Here is a 20,981-nt window from a genome sequence, read left to right on the forward strand (position 1 = left end):
ATAATTTACGCTCCTTGTCTGTTGCATGCAAACTAGGTTGTTCATCTTGTCCTTAGCCGAAACATTTCAAACTATAAGGAGAATACAAATTTGTAAAGGGTTTAACATAGTGCAGCAATATAAACCATTATATTTGATATTCAAAATATGCTAAACTCACTCAAAGCATGAATATACTTGATTACATTTTTTTTTATTTCTCCACAACCTCCATATTAACAATTTAGTTGAAATAAAAATTTTAAAAAATAGGCAAGACTAGTGCTTGACTACTGTGTTTAAAATCCACTAAACTTCCGACTAGAGTTTGTGTCGTTCTTAGGCCAGTGCTAATAGTAGTAGAAACAGCGACCGTTTTCTGGGGAGCTTTAGCCACGCAAGGAGATCAAAACTGACATTTCTGAGGTATGTTTGTGGCTCTTTGTGCTTTGCATATGATAAATGCAGTTTATCATATGGGTTTATCTACAGAAATAATACAAAGGCTAACGTCGTCCGATAAATGTGCATTTAACCCACAATAAAAGCAAAACAGCTAGCTAGCCAGCTAGTTAGCCGTAGCCTCAACCGCTTCGACTCACAGAACTCAATTTATGCTTCTGCGCATGCGCGCAATTCAAAAGTTTGCCTGACTAAAAATTCCAGCGAGAAAACCCCCCCACAGATTATACGAGATTAAATAGTCCTGGTCACAACAAAATGTAAGACGCTTAAAGGACTTAATATTAAATACATACAATTAAGACTTTTTAAGTTTTCACTGACACCTTATTATATAAATTCTCATTCAGTTCTTAATTTATTGAGTCAGTGACATCAATTTGAACATAACTTCCTTTATTTTACTAGAAAAAACATCACATAATTCATTGGTACAGTAAAAAAGTAACAAAAATAAGGTTTATTTTACAAAGCAGTAGTGAGAAACCTAATTAATAATAATTATGCAGTGAAAAGATTCATGTTTCCATTCTGAGCTTCAGAATCAATATTAGATTCTTTTTCATGATTTATGTTGAGGTTTCTGATCATTACATACCAATGTCTATAAAGTTTTTCCCACCTTAAAAACACACAGCATTTCCTGTTTTCCTTCGACTAGCTTTGTGTCAGTAGCATTTATGAGCGTCTCTAAACGTATCAGAGGCTCCGGATGCAGCAGCTTGTTTATACGATGTGCGGTGAAGAATCAGACGTCGGCGAAGCCGTGAAACGACTCGGCGTCGCTCTCGCTGTTGAACACCTGCCGCAGGGCGGACAGGCTGCCGACCTCCGCCTGCTTCTTCTCTTCATCCCAACCGTTTGTCTTCTCCTCCTTGATCACCAGCAGCGGTGGCTGTGGAGGCGTCCGTTCCAGTAAACGCTCTTGTTTTGGTCCGGGTTCTGGAGATCCAGAGTCGAGCGGCTGGGTCAGCACTTCAGTCAGAGCTGTGATCATCCTCGCCGCCTCTCCCTGGTTCTCCAGGTGCTGCAGGCTGCAAGCCAACGTGAATGACCTTGAAGAAGGTCGTGGAAGCAGTGAGTAAAAGCTTTCACACTTTTAAATGTGTTCACTTTTTGTGAAAAGCTTACACTTAAATGTATTTTAAGAGATGAAAGTAAACACAAAATATTTTAAAATCTTTTTAAAAAAATCTTAAAAGTGTGGCGTACATTTGAATTTTTTTTCCTATTGCATTTTAGGCTATAAATGTTTTTCTCATTCAAAAAAGGGAATTTAATTATTTTATTATTTGCATCTTTTAATGTATTCCTAATGGGTATGGGTATTTGTCATGTTACTTATCATTTATTATAATACATTTCCTGTCATTATAAAAATTTTGATTTATTGTTTTCATAATAAATTCCAATTAATGTTTTTTTAAAACTGTCCATATTGTTATTTTTACTATTTTCTCCACTGTCTAGTCATTGAGTGTATCAATAAATACATTTGAAAATATGATTAAATGTAATTATTGTGACTTTTGGTGAAAATGGTCCAAAAAAAACAGTATTATTGTTTATTACAGTAACTTCTGGGATAATTTATTGTCCAGTACTATTTGTTACCAAATTCAAATGCATGCCACACTTTTCAGATACTTATTTGTATCCGAAAAATCCAATCATGCATCGTCTTCTAGGCGTCTTTTGGTCTTGTAGGCGTCTTTTGGTCAATCCCATAAAACCCAAATAAAGACGTTTAAAATGGCCTTTAAATAACTGTGATGTCATCATCAGGTGTTCTCACCTGCGCAGGACGTCGGTCTGCGCGTTCAGAGTGGAGCAGACTTCACTGAGCCAGCAGGCCAACGTCAGAGCCAGCTGGTCCAGTCCAAGCCCGTCCAGACCTCCATCAGCGATCAGCTGGGACCACCGGGCCTGGAGACAGAACCGCCAATCAGAACATCACAGATCCACACACAGAGGCAGGACGGAAGGAAAGAAGCTCCGCCTTCACCGCCGCCTACCTGCAGAAAATCCCGCAGCACCTGCGTCACGCAGATCTCGAGCGGCTGGAGGCGGCAGCTGCATCCTGCGGGGATGAAGGCGATGTGGGTGTTGACGGCGGACAGACTGTCCCTGAACGCCTTGCTGAGGTGACCGCGGTGGACGTCCATCACCAGCAGAGTCCTGTCGCCGGATCTGGAGGTCACGTAAGGTCGCCACACCTGGAGCGGAGAGGAGGGACGGCGCCGAACACCGACCGGTTAAAGATCAAGAATGACCCGAAGGAAAACGACCTGGTTTCTACGGCAACGGACGGTCGTGTTTAAAAAGACAAAAAATTACAGCGCAATGAGAGGCGGACGAGTTTGATATGTGGAAGGAAGGATTGAAAGAAGGAATAGACCAGTGTTTCTCAACCCTGGTCCTCACCGCCCCCCTGTCCTGCATGTTTTAGGCATTTCCCTTCTGCCATTCACCTGAATTGTATCTCTGGGTGATTAACAGGCTTCTGCAGTACTTGGTGGTCATGCAATCATTTGAATCAGCTGTTCTGGAATAGAGGCACATATAAAACCTGCAGAGCAGCGGGGCGGGGAGGACCAGGGTTGAGAAACACTGGAATAGACAAAGGAAATAAATATAGACTGATTGAGGAAGACAGAAAGGATGAAAGGAAGGACAAAGGGAATAAAAAGGAAAAAAGGAAACAAAGAAAAGTTTGGTGAAAAAGTGAGGAAGGAAGGATGAAAACAGGAAAGATGAGGGGGAAAAAGACAAGAAAGAAGGATGAAAGGGGAGGACGGAAGGAAAGAAGGAATGATAGAAATACAGACTAATGGAGGAAGGAAAGATGGAGAGATGGAAGACAGGAAGGAGGAAAGGAAGTATGAAGGGAATAAAAGGAAAGACACAAGGACAAGTTTGATTTAAGGAAAAAAGGAGGAAGGAAGAATGACTGAAAAGGAAGATGGATGAAGGTGAAGAAGGATGTAAACATTGACCATGGATGAATGAAAGGCCACTGATGGAAATGGATGGACAGACTGACAGATGAATGAATTAAGGAAGGATGGAAGGACGTCAGTAACCAAACAGACGGTCAAATAATAAATGAAGCGATAAAATGATCTGATGTGGATAAATATTTATTATTTCTATAAATGATTCTTTTTTTTTTAAATCGATGTCTAACACCAAACACTTTTCCGTTGCCATGGCGCCACTGACCTTATCGACCCAGATCCGCAGGCGCTCCTCGTCCCTGAACCCGCCCTCCCGGGCCTCCAGCAGAACGTTGTCGGGGAAACCGTCTGGGACGCTGGACGCAGTTCCTCTGAAGTACAGCAGGGGGGGCAGGAGGCGGCCGTCCGACAGCGCAGACAGGACGATGTCGAAGACGGGCTCGTCCTCGGGCGACCCGAACAGCTGGAAGGCGGACGCCAGCTGCTTGGAGAACAGGTCCGAGTCGATGAAGACGGGAAGCTCGTCCATGCAGCCCCAGCAGTGCAGAGGCAGCGCCCCCTTCTGGACCTGGAGAGCATTTATAAACCTCGTCAGTCATGACCCAAAGGGCATCAGGAATGTTTTCACATCCTCCACAAAAACTGAAACAATATTTAATAATTTATCAGTAAAAACCACTGGGACCAGCTCTATGTGACCTGAGGTGAAAGACGTAAATCAGTGCGTCCCTAGTTTTTAGACTTAAACCGTTTTAAAACTGTAAACGTTTATCACTAAATAGGCTTCATCTATTGCCTGGTCTTTTTCAGTGAGCTGCAGTTAGTTTGCTTACAATAATAATATAAGAATTTTTGTTTGATTTTAATAAGAGAATAAAGTCGTAATTTTATGATACAATGATAATAATTTGAACACTGCTGCCACCTAGTGGCTGGAGGCTTGTCTTCCAGTCCAGCATGAATAAAAACAACATAGATCCTGTTATTTGATAAGTTCTGGTTTAAATAAAGTTAAGTGGACCTTCCGGGTTTTCTACCGAACCGACCAGTGAGTGGATGGACTGGATGAAGCTGTAGCTGTTCTCCCGGATGCTCTTCAGCCGGTTGTTGTTGGTGGTCTGCAGACCCAGGTCGTGCCTCAGCATGAAGTCTATGGTCCAGCTGTAGCAGTCTTCCACCTGGGTGCTCTCGCCCAGCGCGGCCCGGGCCGTCAGCAGCAGAACCGTCTCCGTCACGCTCAGCTGCTGCTCCCTGCGGTTCAGGACCCACTCCGCCATCTTGTCCGACTTCCAGCCCCACTTCCTCTGCGCCAGGCCGCGCTGCTGCAACGCGATCCAGGACCGGATCGTGGTGGGTGACACGTTGGTACGGCGAGCCGTCTCGTTTATCCCGTGGCACAAAGAGGAGAGGACGACGCAGAGCTGATCGTGGGACAGAGGACCCACCCGCTGGAGAGGAGGAAAGACAAAATACACCACATAAACACAAAATACTATATTTTGGTCTAGCTTTGGGTGTAGACATCTTAATACACAAGACAAAACAAAACAAGCAGCTATTCAGCAAGATAAAGGAACTTGTTTAAGTTAATAAGTCCTTAATATTGATGATAAAATACTTGTTCCACTCAGGTGTGCACCAATCCACTTTTTCTCTTCTGATCCCAACGCAGATATCTGAGGTTTCTGAGCCGATAATTGTCCAATATAGTGAAGCGGTGTTGAACTGACTTAAAACATTTATTTTCTTAAACACAGACATAAATATACTCACCCACAAATATATTTGATAACTCTGCACCAGTACCACACAATTAAATACACATATAGCTTCACAAGCTCAGGTGTAAAAACAACTTTACTTTGTTCAGTCAGTGAAATTAGGAGTGTAACAGCCAATGTAGAAAAAATAATAAAGAAACTGAAAACTACAAAAACAGGTTGACTACCTTGTAAAAACAAACTGCAACAAACTTTCTTTAAAATGTACAGATAGAAATTCTACTTATAATGTAAAATAAATAATAAATAACATCACTGAGAATAGATCTGCCATTATGAATCAAGCACAATGTCACCAATAACCAATCTAGAATTTTTTTTTTAAATATCGGGATCGATACAGATATTAACATCGGCTTGGTGCATCTTTAGTTCCACTGGAAGATTATTTAATTTATAACATGGGAAATTTGCCTTGTTAAAAGTGAAATAATCTGCCGGTGGAACTAGAACTGGGTTGCTAGGTTACGGTCTGGGCTTGGCTGGCGTTGCTAGGTTACGGTCTGGGCTTGGCTGGCGTTGCTAGGTTACGGCTCAGTGCCAGTTGATTGTGAAACAAGTATTTTTTTCATAGATATTAAAGAATTATTGACTTAAAACAAGCTCCTATATCTTACTGAAGTTATTTGTAAGTTAGTTTTGTCTTATTTCAAGATACAAAGATATTTACACCAGAATCTAGACCAAAAATACCTGGTAAGATTTTCCCAAAGAGAAATTAAATAAATGTAATTATTGCTTCCTCAGCTCCACTGCAGGAGTTTGTCTCACCTTCTCAACCCCCATGATCTTGATGGTCATGGCGGGTCTGAAAGGCGGAGAGGAAGCAGCGCTGAGGGCCTTGACGGACAGCTGAGGGGACGTCTGTCCATTTTGGACAAGTTGAATCGGGATGAAGACGCCATTACGATTACTGAGGTTCTTACTGACAGGGGGGCTAAGACAAAAACGAGATTAAAAGAGGATTAAAATAAAGAAAACAAAAGAAACTGTTCACAGAATCGTAGCCTAAAAGATTCGTCAAATTATTTTGTTTTCTTTATCTCAGTTTGATAGAAAACAAATAATCAGAGGGTGCATTTATTTCAGAAAACCAAGTCAAAAGTAAAACAGGTAAGTTTATTACTGAATGTAAAGACCAAGTGAGTAAAGTTACCTTTGTTTATTGTACCTACTGCAAAATTAGGTACAACAAACAATAACATTCAAGCAATTATTCCAGTTAATTTTAACGATTATAGCCAACATCTCATGAAAACAATGAAGGAAATAAATTTCATAATAATGTCTCATGAAATAAACGTTATTTTGCCTTCAAATTTTATTTTTCTTTGTTTTCACAAATTGGACATTAAATCCAAATAAAACCTGAAATCTAATCAGTATTATTAATAAAATGACAATATATTGTCTAATATATTGAGAGGTTTTGTTCAGTGTTGTGTGTTTACCTCTCAGACATTTGATTCCCAAACGTTTCATTCCCAGACGTTCGATTCTCAGACGTTCGATTCTCAGACGTTCGATTCTCAGACGTTCGATTCTCAGACGTTCGATTCTCAGACGTTCGATTCCCAGTTGTTTCATTCCCAGACATTTGATTCCCAGACATTTGATTCACAGACGTTTGATTTTCAAACGTTTGATTCTCAGGTTGTTTCGAACTTCTCTCTGTGTGGAAAAAAGCAAAACGTCTAAATTAAAGTTGGGATGTCACTACAAAAATGCCAACAATATGGAACACCACAGAAATGTTCAACAGTGGCGCCATCTGGTGGTCATATAATGTACCTCAAGTAAAATATGTTTTAAAAATGTCAAAATTTCATTAAATATTGTCTTACTCACATCAAATTCACACCAAATGTCCAAAACAACACAAATAACACACATGTACGCATTACTATGCAATGAGTGCACAAAAATAAACGAATGATATTTTAGTTAGATAAGTTGTAAATACCAGGAGCGAAGTGATTTTCTGTGCTATACCTTCGTCTGTTAACATGATGCAAACGTGATCCGGTTTCTGCGTCACGTGATTGGCCATCGCATCCCCGTTGAAGGTGGTAAACATACACGAATTGCACTTTAAAGCTTGGGGTAACCTGAAAAGTAAACAACCAGGGAATTTAACAGGCCTGCACCTTCAGTCCATCTGAAATACCCATTTACACCCATCAGATTCTCATCGCTCACCTTGGATTCAACTGGAAGACGGCTGGAAACTGAGGGTCTTTCCATGTGGTGTGATTACTGGGGGGGAAAAACAAAAAACATGCTGAATAAGGCCACAAAATAACAAATTTACACTGCAAAAAAAAATCTTACCAAGTATTTTTGGCTAGTCTAAATGAGACAAAATAAACTTGTATATAACTTTTTACCAAGACACAGGAGCTTGTTTTACATAATTAATTCCTTCATATTGATGAAAAAGCTCCACTGGCAGATTATCTGACTTCTAACTTGGCAAAAATGTCTTGTTATAAGTGAAAAAATCTGCCAGTGGAACTGGAACCGGTTGCTAGGTGACGGTCTGGGCTTTGCTAGGGTTGCTAGGTAACAGCTCAATGCCAGTTGAATGTGAAATAAGGGAAATTATGTGCAGTGGAACTAGTACTTTTTCATTCATATTAAGGATTTTATGTCTCAAAACTACCTTCTGTTTCTTGCTGAAAAGTTACTGGTAAATTAGTTTTGTCTTATCTGAAGTGTACTAAAATATTTACACAAGGGAACCAACTAAATTATTTTAGTAATCAATTGTTCTACAGATTATTTTGACAATTAATCAGATTAAACTCGGGCACATTCTGCAGATTTTTCATTTAACCACCTTAGCCTTTTTCATACAATATTAAAAATCCATTAAATAATGCAAATAAACAATTCCTTTTTTAAATAAGAAAACAAATTCTATTGCCAAAATACAATAACGTATCATTTTATCTTTGTAAATAGTGCTTATTTACAAAGATATAAATAGACACTCCTATATAAACTTTACATTTAAGATGAAAATATCTTTGTAAATAAGCCTTATTTACAAAGATATTTTCATCTTAAATGCAAAGTTTACATATGAGTGTGTTACTTTTACAGCAAATTGTCTTTTTTAATGACAAATCGATTACTAAATTAGTTGGTGACTATGATAATAATTATTCAGCCCTAATTTGAACTAGAAACCAGACAAAAATAATAGAGGAAATCTGACAAAATAAATAAGTGAAGGAGAGTTTTGTCCCTGTGATGCTCGTTTGACCAAAAACGTTGCACTGACATCTCAGCACATCGTGTCGACTTGTGAAAGGGTTCAAGTGTTTGTGCTCTGCAAAATGAACGCTGGACGGGGTCTGAGGTGAAGTGCACACATACTTGATCATGTGGTTGGCATAGGAGTTGGAGCAACATGTGGCGAACTTGCAGAAGGAGCAGTGAACTCGTGTTGGGAAATGGATCTCCAGGTCCGGGACAGTCTTCAGGCACTCGATGCAGCGCTGCGACGGGTCAAAGTTGCTGAAACACAAAGAGAAAAAAGACGATTCTGGGCTTCAGCCTGGTTCTAAAATTAATCTATTTCAGCTCAATGTATTCAAATGTTCACTTCAAACGTTCAAACTAAATTATTTTATGTTACAGCAGATTTCAGCATTAATACTGACAGATTCAGTAGTTAATTTCTAATATGGCTGGCTGTTTCTCCAGGGTGCCACTGTGACAGGGGGCAGCAAAACTGCTTTAAAAAAAAAAAAAAAAAAAAACAACACAATTTTTCAGTTGCTTTTTGAACAGGTTTTTGTAGCTTATTGTCACTTTCCACCAATCAAACAGTAAGCCACGTCCTCTGTGTTGTTTACAGTGTAACAGTTGGAAGAAAACATGGCCGCCTGGCAGAGCAGGTATCTGATTTAATTTTGCTGCTACATTAAAGGAACACTAATCTGATTGTTAAAGATTCTGGACTGAATTTGATCATTTGATCACCTGAAAAGAAAAACTAAATATTTATTTTTTCTGCAAAAACACTCAAAGAAAAATCCCTTCCTCTTTTTTTGACAGAGACAAGCAGGTAAACAGAGAAACTGAATCCGTTATAAGACCTGATTCTTCTAAACACCGGTTGGGTTTGTGAAACCAGTGGAGGAAAAAAACAAAGGTTTATTCTGTTGCATTAAGTTTTTATTCCATTCAAGTGATCCATGTGGACATTCAAACAAACTTAATTTCTCAGTTGTTGACATAAGCTTTAGGAGCCGGGAGACCTTAAAAAAGAAAACTATATATACAATTAGGACATCTGCGCTTCAGTGTGTGGAATAAATACAATAAAACACAAATCAAACTTTGTGTATTTTGTCTTGTTCTGCATGGATGTAAATTTAAACAGTGTTTATAAACCCCACGAGAACCTTCCACAGTTATTAATCACAGGTTTGTGCTGTTTACGTTGGGAGCAGTTCATCATTAAGTTGAGAAATGTAAACGTTGCAGCTGCTGGGGGATTTTAAAGACAATAACACTCTGTGGACCCAGGAAGATGTTAGACTTCACACGGGAATGAGCCAAAAGAGCCGTGTGATTTAAAGAAATACTGACAGAAGGAACACGATTGGCTCCTTTAAGCAACTCCCCGCTTCTTGACTGTTTTATAATAAACAAAAGTCGCTTGGATGCATCGATTCCAGGCTTATTTTATTCACAAAATGAAGTTTAAGGCCTTAAAATTAAAGCTACAAAAAAACCAAACACTAATAACTAAAAGGAACTCTCTACAAGATTAAAGGAAATGTTAGGTTTTGATTACTTTAATGTTTATGAATCATTTACAGCCCTATTTTAGTCTGAGCTGCAACTCTGAGCTGCTATTTTGGTAAAACAAATAAACCACAATTTAATTTATTTTACATTGTTGAATCCAGATTTTCTGCTGCTTGACTTGTTTTTACTTCGTCTTAAAGAAGAGATGGAGTTTCAGTAATCCTACCTGTCGGCCCTCAAACCAGAGAAAAGCGAACCCAAACGCTCGACTGGTCTCTGTTTGGTGCCTTCCTGTTGGAGGAGAGGCGGAGCCACATCGACCACCTGAAAAACAAAAATTTAATTAAGCATGGCAGAAAAACTGCTGCATGTGGCAGATGGCATTTGAATAAATATCTGACCAATATCTGACCTTTGAGGGAATATAAACTTTGTCCAGTTCGTCCTTCTTCTCTGAACCGATTATAGAATACATCCTGACTGTTACCTGCAGGAAGAACAGAAACAATGCAAAGTTTAATTCAAGAAGAAATACTCACCAAACTTAAAACTAACAAACTGCAAACTCAAAATCTTTAGTGAAAAACAAACATCAAACTTGCTGCTCCATCAGACTCTCAGTGTCTGTAACATTTAGGCTGTAAAATGTTTCTGTTCAGCTGTGTCAAATCATCCAGTGGGTTCCAACTGTTTCAAGTTTTCTACAATTTTTATGGCCTATCTTTAAAGTACCAACAAAAATTTATTTGAGATATTTCTACAGATGTTTGACTTTAAATTGGAAGCTTAAAACATTGATTAATTTGCAGTTGAAAGAACAGACATGTATTGATAGATGTACAGACGGACAGATGAATAGATGTGTGAATTAATGGGTTCACATGTCACCTGAACTGATGATGGATGAGCTCCAGGATGTTTGGTCAGCTGGTTTTACTGCTGAATGCGCTGTTAACCACTTGCTGAAATTTGTTGGTTATGCAGGAGGCTCCACTAATGCTTTTCAAAGATGCATTTGATGTAAAATTTGCATCTTTTTTCAGCAACTTTCAGGGATGAATGTAAACATTATTAGAATTTAAAGTGACAGAGGTCAAAATAGGCAGAACTAAGCAGACTGAAATCTCATTATCTGAGAATCATTTTGTGCAAAAACTGCAATGTTTCCTATAGGTCAGAGAGATATGCTAAGATGCTCAAGGAAGCTTAACAGGTCACCATTAATGCAAAAAATTCATTTGCAAACCAACTTATGGGAATAACTTAAATGTTTTTAGTTGAGAAAAATGTAAATGTGAGGTTTTTATTTAAATTAAATATTGTTGAAATTACTCTAGGGCGGACGGTTTTCTGTCAAAGTGCTTCAGAGCGAACTGATGGAATGGGGACAAGCAGACTCACAGCTATTCATTTATTTATTTATTTAATTTCCCTTTGGGATTAAAAAGGTATTTTTGAATTGGAATTGAATTTTGTTCTCTTTTTGCAGGATTATGAGGTTTTTTAATGTTGATTTGACAGATTCAGAGCAGACTGTGCAGAGATGAGGCGTACCTTGGTCCCGGGTTTGAGTCCACTCAGCTGGGGCGGAGTGACGTGAGTTTTATGATGCAGCGCTTTGTGCTCAGCGCGCTCTCTGACGTACAGGAAGTGAAGGCGACACTTATCACAGCTGAGTGTCTGTTTCTTCTGTAAACAAACGCAGGATTATTCAATCCGCTCTTCAGGTTGCACAGCGTTAATCAGTGCAGCGGCGTACCTGATGGCGGGCAACGTGCTGCTGGTAGCAGCTGTTGGTGTGCAGAACTCTGAGGCAGTACTGACACAGCAGCTCCCTGGTGTCACAGTGATCCTCTCTGAAGTGAGACCAGGTCTCGGAGTAGAAGGACGACCGAAACTCACACACCTGCAGACACAAAGCAGGGATCAGATTCACCTGGCAGACGAAGAGGAGGCGGATGAAGAGGAGTCTGAGCAGAAACACACCTGGCAGGTGTAGGGCATCTCTCCTGGTTTGTGGGTGCCCTTCATGTGACAGAGGAGGGCGGGTTCGTTGTCGAACGCTAGCTCACAGATCTTGCATATCACTGCAGCAAGAAACAAATCGTCACAAAGAGTCAACAGGTTTTCAAGATCAACAGCAGGTTAGGAAACTGTTTTTGCAACCCGACTGCTTATTTTGGATTTTTCAGATCAGCTCCTCATTACTGCAATTAAAAAAACAAAATTTTACAAAGTTCCTTTGTCTAGTTTCTAGAGAAAATATCTTAGTTCGCTTGAAATAAGACAAAACTAACTGAGAACAANCTNGGTTTAAGTTAATAATCCATTAACATTGATAAAAGAAAAGTAGTAAATCCATTGGAAGATTTTTTCACTTATTTCACAATCAACTGCCAATGACCCGTTACCTAGCAACCCCAGCCAAGCCAAGCCCGTTACCTAGCAACCCAGTTAGTGCTGTAGCACTAGCAGATGAATTCACTTATAACAAGACATGCTTCCAATGGAAACTAGTATTTCTTCATTAATATTAAGAACGATCACCTATATTTTGCTGAAATTTGTAAGTTAGTTTTGTCTTATTTCAAGGGTGTTCAGATATTTTCACTAAAAACTAGACAAAAATACTTGGTAAGACTTTGTGTTTTTACAGTGTAAACCAACCAGGTTCCTGAAGAAGATGGATTTTGTTTACCCCTGTTTTATTAACGGCTCTGGAAATCATTTTTCTGTACAAGCTGTGGCAAACTGAGCTGTGTTTTATCAAGGTTCAAACGCATTTTATGTAAAAAAAAAAAAAAACACTTAACATGTTCAGATTTCCAGACTTATCTGATCCTTTTGGACACATTTTAACCTAAAAGTGTTCATGAAAAATCTTTTTAAAACTGTTGAAAACACGACAACTTTGGTTGGTCAGCAGTCTGAGCTGTCCGGTTTTCTGATTGGCTGAGTTCTGATTTGATTGGTTCATTGTGAAAACACAAAATCTATTTAAAAGTATTTCTGTTTAGTTTCTGGTTCAAATATTGTATAACACTTGAAATGAGACAAAACTAACTTAAAAGTAACCTTTACAGCCACATGTAATGTTTCTTGGAATAATCTAATATCAAGTCATTACAACAATACAAGGTAGCTGGAAAAATAAAGGATATAATAATAAAAATGAGTCAAACATGTGAAGCAAACATGAGCTGACAGTAGGAATACATCAGAAAACCTTGAAAAAGAAAAGACTCAATGAAAACACAGAGCTACTCCAAAAGTATCTACAATAACTGAAGAAAATGAATTAATATGAGTCAAATATAGACGCATGTCAGAGCAGAAAAAGACACTGTAGTTTAATACCTGCTGAGTCGCTCTGGCTGTGAACGTCTTTTATGTGGCTCTGCAAGCTGAATGGAGACGGATAATGACGGAAACAGTGGGGACAGGTGGACACGCTGTCACCATGTCCGTCTTCCTGAGACAACACGTGTTGCTGTATGTGGTCCATCAACCTGCAACACAAACAGCAAAGCAACGAGAATCAGCGACTTACTCAGCGAAACCAATCGACTCAAGGTGAAAAGTCTCACTGGATGTTGTTGCTGAGAACGGCTGGGCAGTGGATGCAGTGGAAAACCCCGCCGAACGTCTCGTCCGGGCTGTCTTTATCCGTGCTGCATCCAGGGGCGCGACCGTAGAAGAAGTCCTCCACCATTATCACCAGTTTACTGGGAGGATAGTCGACTGGCAGAAACTTCTCCAGCGTTGGGGGGCTGAGGGTTGGAGACGTGGGGCTGCTGAGCTCCTCCGACTGGACGTCTCCAGAATGCTTAGGAATCCTCCGCGGAGGAGTGATGGCTTTGATCTTCAGGAGACAAAATGAAGGAAGTTATCGCAGGATAAATTAAAACGAGGTCCTGATTTATCGCTTTTCTCTTTTTCTACCAAAAACTGGATGACAAAAGCTGTCAGTCTGGTGCATCGGCCATAATAAATTTTATTTGTTTCTGTTTTGTTTACCGTATTTTCCGCACTTTTAGATGCACCTAAAAACCTTCAATTTCCTCAAAAGCCGACAGTGCGCCTTATAGTCCGGTGCGCCTTATATATGGACCAATATTGAGCCACAACAGGTCTAGCAACTACGGTAAGCAGCCGCCGACTTCATTTTCACCCGTAGAAGAAGAAGCGCGTGGTGCATGCTGGGATAGTTGTCAGAACGCTGGTTTGCTAATAAAGTTTGACTGACCTATCTACCTACTGACTGTCTAAATCAGGTCGTCTGCAGGTCATTTAGCACCACGTTCTCCACAAACATGCTGTGGGCGAACAGAGAAGGGTGACCATCGTCCGGCCACACCCCGGCCCAGTCGCGGAAGGCTCTCCTCAACGACCGGAGTCGGACTATTTTGTTGACATTCTTTATGTCAACAAAATGGCTTTAGACATTCATCCGGGGTGCTTCGAGTAGGGCTACCAAGGGACCAGCCCCTATACATTTAAAGCCGGGGGGAAGAGAGCGGGAGACTGCGGCGGCAGCGTGTCCGTTGGTCTGTGTTACCCAGAAAGCAGTTGGGCACAATATCGCAACACCAACACCGTGAGTGAAACAATGACTGGCCTACTATATAAAGTACTCGGGGACCACTTCTTAATTATAACACATCCACATTTGTAGAGTACGGAACAAATCGCGTCCCGTATAGCTTCAATACGGGACGGGTGGCAACCCTAACTGTAGCGTCTATTCTATGCGCCTTATAGTGCGGAAAATACGGTATTCCTTTTGGATATTTCAAAATGTTTTCCAGATTCAGCGTTAAATGTTAATTAGAATTTAAAGTTTATCTTTGATGATGTGTTCTAGCATTATTAACATTATGTTAGTTGGAAATGGTCTCAAAATAACAATATCACAACAACTTCTGGGACTATTGTCTCAGTAATTATTGTCATAAGTGATAATATTGTTGTTTTGAGGCCATTTTCAAATATCTCAATAATGGTATAATGTAAATTTTTTCTCTAAAAGACCAAGAAACTTTAATTTTGTAATGAACTCTCCACATTGGAAAAGGAAAACATTTTAAATATCCAAAATAACAAACACCTAGACCTGTAACAATAACAATTTTGCTAGTTAATAAACAGTCCCAGAAGTTATTTCCATAAATGATTATATTGTAGTTTTGAGACAATTTTCAAGTATTATTATTATTATATAATAATGCAAAAATACATTCTCAAAGACCAATAAACTTTAAATTCTAATTAGTTTTGTCCAGTCAGACGTCAGAGGGAATTTAAACTGGGATTGAAGTTTAAACTCACAGGAGACAGAACTGGTTGCACCGGAGAGTCTCTGTGGAAAACCGGAGGCGCTTTGCTGAGCTTCAAGGCTTTTCTTCGCTCTCTCTCCCTCCTGCGGCGTTTGATCCTCTGCCTTCTCAGGTTGATCAGAGCTTCAGCAATCGCAGGGCTGCACATCTGCAGCAGCAGGAAGATGAGGAAGAGGACGAAGAACGCCGTCGGTTAGATTAGGGTAAATAAAACGATGTGCAGAGTCTGATAACGTTGTTACTTACACACATGAAGCCTCGCAGCTCGGTGAGGAGTTTGTACTGAGATTTACAGATCTGACAGTCGGGCGGAGTGGCAGCACCAATCTCACCTGAGGAGAGAAAAACAACAAAAATATATATATTAAAAAAAAAGAGTCTGGACTTCATCAAAGGAGGCAGAGCTTCATTCAGATTAGAGCTGGAACTGTTGATTATTTTATTAATCAATTATTCTGACGATCAGATAAAAAAATGTGGCCCATTCTGCAGATTAAATTTTATTTTCTGATTTAAAGATTAATTGAATTGTTTATTTGTATTTTTAATACTGTATAAAAAGATTTAAATGAGAAATATGCAGAATGTGCCAATTTTTTTATCTAATTAATCGTCAGAATAATCAATATACTGATAAATCAATCGTTATCTGCAACCTGACATGAACACTGCAGCAGCAGAAACAAACAGATGGAAATAAATAATGAACCGATACAAATCGGCCGATACCGATGTTGGTGCCGATCTATCGTGTATCGCTAAAGCTAACAGTTCAATAAGCCACTGATGAATCTGAGTGACAGGAGCAGATGATCAATACAGAAGGAGAAAAGCAGCGGAAATGCTGAAACCGGCTCCGGCTGACTTTTACCTTTTCGCAGCAGCTTGTCGGGCGCTGCGATCCTGCTGGGTCGGGGTTTCTTCGTTTTCGGGGCTCCGGCAGCCGGCGGAGCTTTTTTTGTCTTCTGAGAGCTGGAGTTGAGCGTCACGCTGTGGTCGTTCAGAACCTTCTGGGCCGCCTCACCCGAAACTATACCTGCACCAGAGAAGACAGTCAGGTCAAATGTCAAACATAGCCAGGTGACTCCAGACGTGGCTGAGGTGAGAACCTGTGATGATGGGGATGGGTTCAAGCAGCGCTGAGAGAGACGAAGCAGCAGCAGCAGGAGGAGCAGAGGAAGAGGAGGATGAGGAAGAGGAGGCGGTCAGGGAGGCTGAGGTGGAAATGCAGTGAGTCCCCAGAGGACTGCTGAGGGTCAGAGTGACGGGGATCTGGATCGAAGTGAAGCCGCTGGCTGAGCCTCCAGGGTGAGAGCAAAGCTTCAGCTCTGCAGCGCCACCTGCAGGACAGACAGAAAAGTTTTAGTGAATGAAGAAGCTGAGCTGCACAACTAACTGTGTTTTCTGCTGGTCTGGTGGATTTGGTTCGATTGGGGATCAAAATGTCAACATTTATTACGTTTTCAGCTGCTGTACTGCGTCAAACAAATCAAACTAACTGATGAACTCGTTCCCCTCCTCGCCTGTGGGGGCGCTGCACCGAGAACCACTGAAGGAATCAACATGAGCGCAACTTCCTTCTTCACAAAATGTAAACAAAAACAATCGAGTAGCATCAGATTTTAGTGGGTGTAGGATTTCTCTTTTCTTTTTGGTAAAAGACCACGAACCATTTCTCCTGGTAGCGTTAGATGTTTGTTTTGGTTGTATTTACCCAGAATTCCTTGCATTGTAGTCTTCTTCCTGTTTTTGGAGGACAGAGCTTTAAAATGTTGGTGTTAGATGCATCTTTTTAGCTGCAGATGCATCAAGAGTTCACTAAAGGAATGCTCTGTTGTTGCATTCAGGAAATAAAATCTTTGATTTCCTAAAAATAATTAATTCATTCAATGGGCCCGGGTTCACTTTTCTGGTCCGCATCAGAGTTTCAAACTTTCTAGATAAACAAATTAGAGTTTAATTAAAGTGGATTAAACTAGGCTGGTGTGAAGGAACCGTTAATTTGAATATTTCTATATTTAAAAGTCAATGATGTACCAAAACAAAAAAAAGTAGATCAGGGAACGTCGTCTACATTTAACGCTGTCTAAATACTAAATACTCAGAGTGCTGTTGAGTATTTATTATCCAATCAATGTGTACATAACCAAAACTTTTTAATTCTGCACCTAAAAATTAATCACAGTATAAAAAAGTAAAACAACTAAAACTTAGACAAACTGAAGTAAACAAGATTTAACTGATAAAAACTAGGAAACACTTTTAAAGACTAATTAAAACTAATTGAACTAGACAACCAAAAAGTCAAAATGAAATAAAACTCAAGTGTGATGGAATAATGTAAAACCCTAAACCAGTGTGACCCGGTCAGACTGACCTCCAGGCGGCAGGTGGATCGGCCGACCGTTGACCGTGAAGCCCAAAGTCGATCCTGCAGGCTGAAGACATGAACTGGGTCATTGCAGCAACTTACAACTGAACAACAGTTCAACGTCGAGTCGGCGTCAGTGATGTCACTATGCAAAAATCTCATTACCTTCACGGTCTTAATGGGAGTGGAGGTTGTGGTGACTGGTTGGGCTGGGATCTGGATGATCCTGACTGGTTCAGGGCTTTTCTCCCACTCATGATTTGCCGCAGTGGATGAAGTTGCTGCAAACGAGACCAGTTTTATTAAAGATTAACAACACGTTTCCTGTACCACAGATTTTACAATTCCTAGAAAAAAAAAGCCAAATCTACATTCAGTCCTGCAATTATTGGCACAACCGTTACAAAAAACAACTTACTGAAGCTGCACAGCATGTAGTTTTTATTTTAAAAAAGAAGGATTTTTACATATAAGTTGAAACTGTCACCATGTTGTGACAGTACAAACTACAGGAACATACCACTCAGTTAGAAACAACCAATCAGAGCCAGGAGGAGGGTTTCAGTGCTGTCAATCACTCTCATGCTCACCATGCCACCTTCTTTGTTGCTGCTTCACCACAACAGAGCCTGTTGTGATGCTAATGCTAGTTAGCATTTCCACCAATGACAGCAGATAAAAGGTTTTCCTGTAACTGTAAGCTGTTTGTCCACCATTAGCACATTCAGCAGCGAGTACATGAGGATGATTGACAGCGCTAAGACTCTCCTCCTGGCTATGACAGGTTATTTTTGGGAGCGGTGTGTTTCTACAGATGACAGCAGTAACTCAGGAAGAGGTGGAGGACATTCATCTTTTCACAGATTATCTGCCTCATATTAAACTGTCACAACTTAGTCACAGTTTTAAAAAATAAAATGAAAAAACTATTTTTTTTTAATAAAAGTTACCAACTGCAGATTTATTACAGGTAGTAATATTATATTTCCTGCACCACAAATTTTAAAATTTCTATAAATTAAAAAAAAAGAGACAACAAATCTCCATCCAGTCCTACGATTATTGGTGTCAGTGTTAGAAACTTTGAACAATATGTTATTTTATGATGACTCTCTGAACTCTGACCTTTATCCGCTGTCTCCACCTCCATCATCTTCCACTCCTCACCTGCAAATAAAACACCCACAACATTTATTATAGGCTCCATGCAAAATAAATAGCAACTGTGTGAAATACTGGAATATCAGGCAACTCATAAATCTCAAGATGTACAATTTAAATTATTTAATGTTCTGATTTTTTTATATTAAAGACAATATAAAAGGTATAAATAGATTAAACAAAGTAGTAATCCATTCCTCCAAGTTTTATTTGGATTTAACACAACCAATATAAATGGATTATTTGCAGAACTCTGTGACAAACTGAAGGAATAATTTAACCTTTCAATTAATCTAAATTAGCAAGATACCATTACTTTGAGGTTTGAAGTGCAATTAAAAAATGTCAGATTAGCAATTTTAAGTTTCTTTGCTCCCCTTTCTTTAAATAAACAAACTCTAAATGCAAACATCCATTTTCTTTGTAAAGTTTAAAAAGTGACCAGCTGCTAGAACACTATCAGACATCTAAACTCATCAAACAGTTCATTTGTGACGACAGATTAAACGATGCAGAAAATTAGCATCACTGTGCTAAAATTAAAAAAATCATATGACAATGCAATCGTCTGTGCAGTTCTAGTTTACAGCAACACAATGACAAAGAATTGATTTGATGCAATATTTTCTTACATTTTATTTTTCAGGTGACATGAATTAAGCTTAAAATAATAATACATGGTGAGATTGATGTTTGGATGGGCATTTATCATAATGCTTATCATTTACTGTGAAAAAGTTATTTTGATAATATTTGATGTATCGTCTTGATAAATTTATGAAGCTATAAGCAAACAAAATTATTTACTGTAGACACATTTGCACAGCACCCTGAATAGTCTGACTGCATTAAAAGAAGTCATCAGTTGTCAAACAGCACCTTTAATGACTCTGAAGTGCGTACAACACCTCCAAATATCTGAGTCAAAAAAGTAAATATATTAACAGTAACAAAGGGACAAAATCTGAACCCTTTGTTTTATTTAGGATTTCTAGATACTTTTTAAAATTCTAAATAATTGTCCAGGGTGTTTATTTGTCAGCAGTAAAAATGAAAAACAAAAACAAAAAGTTTATATTATGTCAGCTATATAAATCGGTCATCTGAAATAAACACAAACAAAATACCGTATAAATCAAATCTTAACCGAATCACACGTTAACACGGTGAGGAGGAAAAAAAAGAATATGTGAGTGATCAGAAACAAAACAGATTCTATATGTACTATTCAACTACTGATCACCAAACTTAAATAATTTTCACCTCAACTGTAAACCATAAAAATGAATTTCACACCTACCGTATGTACGGTACAAAGAGTGTTAGCTCCGTGCTACAAATGCTACTCCAAACACTGTTGTCCATTAATTAGATTTGTAACTTTTTATCGTTCATTTAAATTTGCAAACTCTATTAAATGATGGCATCTAATGCTGTTTAAAATTGATGTTACCGAGATGTTGTACTGATGTACTACCTCTTTAAGGCTTAGCTTTTCAATTAGCTTGGTGAGCTAACCGACTAATGAACCGTTCAAAAACAGTTCAAAGACGCTACCTCAACATTAACAACCATAAAGCGCACTAGCTGCTAAAGTTAATGACTTTACACTTACTTTCAGTCTAATAATCCTGACGTGCGGTTTTGAAAATCACTGGCAATGTTGTGTTTTGCAGCAAACACGAAGGGCTCTCCCTGCATGCACGATCTTGCCCCCACCTTCCTGAGCCAGTTAGGGGTTGAGCTAACGAAGCTAACAGCTAGCCGAACAGCTAACTCTTTCACTTCATAAACAGTGTGATATACGTTTGACAAGAATATTTCGCGTGCACTTACCTTCTCTTCGCTTTTAGTATGATAACTATTTGTTTATTCCATTAAAATTGAAACCACTAAACATCTGTATTTTAAAAAATGAAGTCTGAACATATGATCAACAGAGAATTTCTGCTGTTAGCATTTAGCACCAAGAACACGTTTGAGGCTGGTTGTGTGTTGTGAGAGGGCAGCCGTATCCCTCCGCCCTCTGCGCTTTTACTGCTGTTTCTTCTATGGTAGGTACTACGTTCAGACTAGGCGCAGTGATATATATCTGTAGGAATACAAAAACCCCAATAATCTTGAACGACTGAAAATTTGTTTGAAAAGTTCCGTTTTTCTCCTCACTATG

At 39.3% G+C, this 20,981-nt stretch overlaps 1 protein-coding gene across 5 annotated transcripts; it reads right to left on the reverse strand.

Annotated features, from left to right (window-relative positions):
- Positions 1 to 820: 820 nt before the first annotated feature.
- On the reverse strand, positions 821 to 20,896 carry LOC106952716 (pogo transposable element derived with ZNF domain). Of its 5 annotated transcripts, none has more exons than XM_015041033.1 (25): positions 20,648 to 20,896; positions 18,776 to 18,817; positions 17,816 to 17,940; positions 17,657 to 17,717; positions 16,389 to 16,619; positions 16,151 to 16,315; positions 15,526 to 15,611; positions 15,272 to 15,427; positions 13,531 to 13,805; positions 13,301 to 13,452; positions 11,930 to 12,030; positions 11,703 to 11,849; positions 11,498 to 11,629; positions 10,356 to 10,430; positions 10,170 to 10,267; positions 8,561 to 8,701; positions 7,379 to 7,435; positions 7,172 to 7,287; positions 6,631 to 6,850; positions 5,951 to 6,116; positions 4,445 to 4,846; positions 3,664 to 3,966; positions 2,457 to 2,657; positions 2,237 to 2,367; positions 821 to 1,496 (listed from the first exon to the last, which is right to left on the reverse strand). In XM_015041033.1, exons 2-25 carry the CDS (start codon positions 18,801 to 18,803, stop codon positions 1,190 to 1,192), a joined length of 3,876 nt encoding a protein of 1,291 aa, XP_014896519.1. In that variant the 5' UTR covers positions 18,804 to 18,817; positions 20,648 to 20,896; the 3' UTR covers positions 821 to 1,189. The 5 variants fall into 5 exon arrangements, with proteins under 5 accessions (XP_014896519.1, XP_014896520.1, XP_014896517.1 ...); XM_015041034.1 differs by having other exon boundaries at positions 11,498 to 11,632; positions 17,816 to 17,931; positions 20,648 to 20,891; XM_015041031.1 differs by having other exon boundaries at positions 11,498 to 11,632; positions 20,648 to 20,891.
- Positions 20,897 to 20,981: the final 85 nt, after the last annotated feature.

This window comes from Poecilia latipinna, unplaced genomic scaffold, assembly GCF_001443285.1.
Source record: "Poecilia latipinna isolate Pla-1442-1.1 unplaced genomic scaffold, P_latipinna-1.0 Scaffold536, whole genome shotgun sequence".
Taxonomy (NCBI): Eukaryota; Metazoa; Chordata; class Actinopteri; order Cyprinodontiformes; family Poeciliidae; genus Poecilia; species Poecilia latipinna.

Excerpts from the sequence above, each read along its gene's own strand:
- LOC106952716 (XM_015041031.1), bottom strand. The coding sequence starts at position 18,803 with ATGATGGAGGTGGAGACAGCGGATAAAG. Across the intron at positions 6,117-6,630 it reads GGGAATCAAATGTCTGAGAG|CCCCCCTGTCAGTAAGAACC; the intron begins GTAAACACACAA and ends TTTTTGTCTTAG. Across the intron at positions 2,658-3,663 it reads TGCGGATCTGGGTCGATAAG|GTGTGGCGACCTTACGTGAC; the intron begins GTCAGTGGCGCC and ends TCTCCGCTCCAG.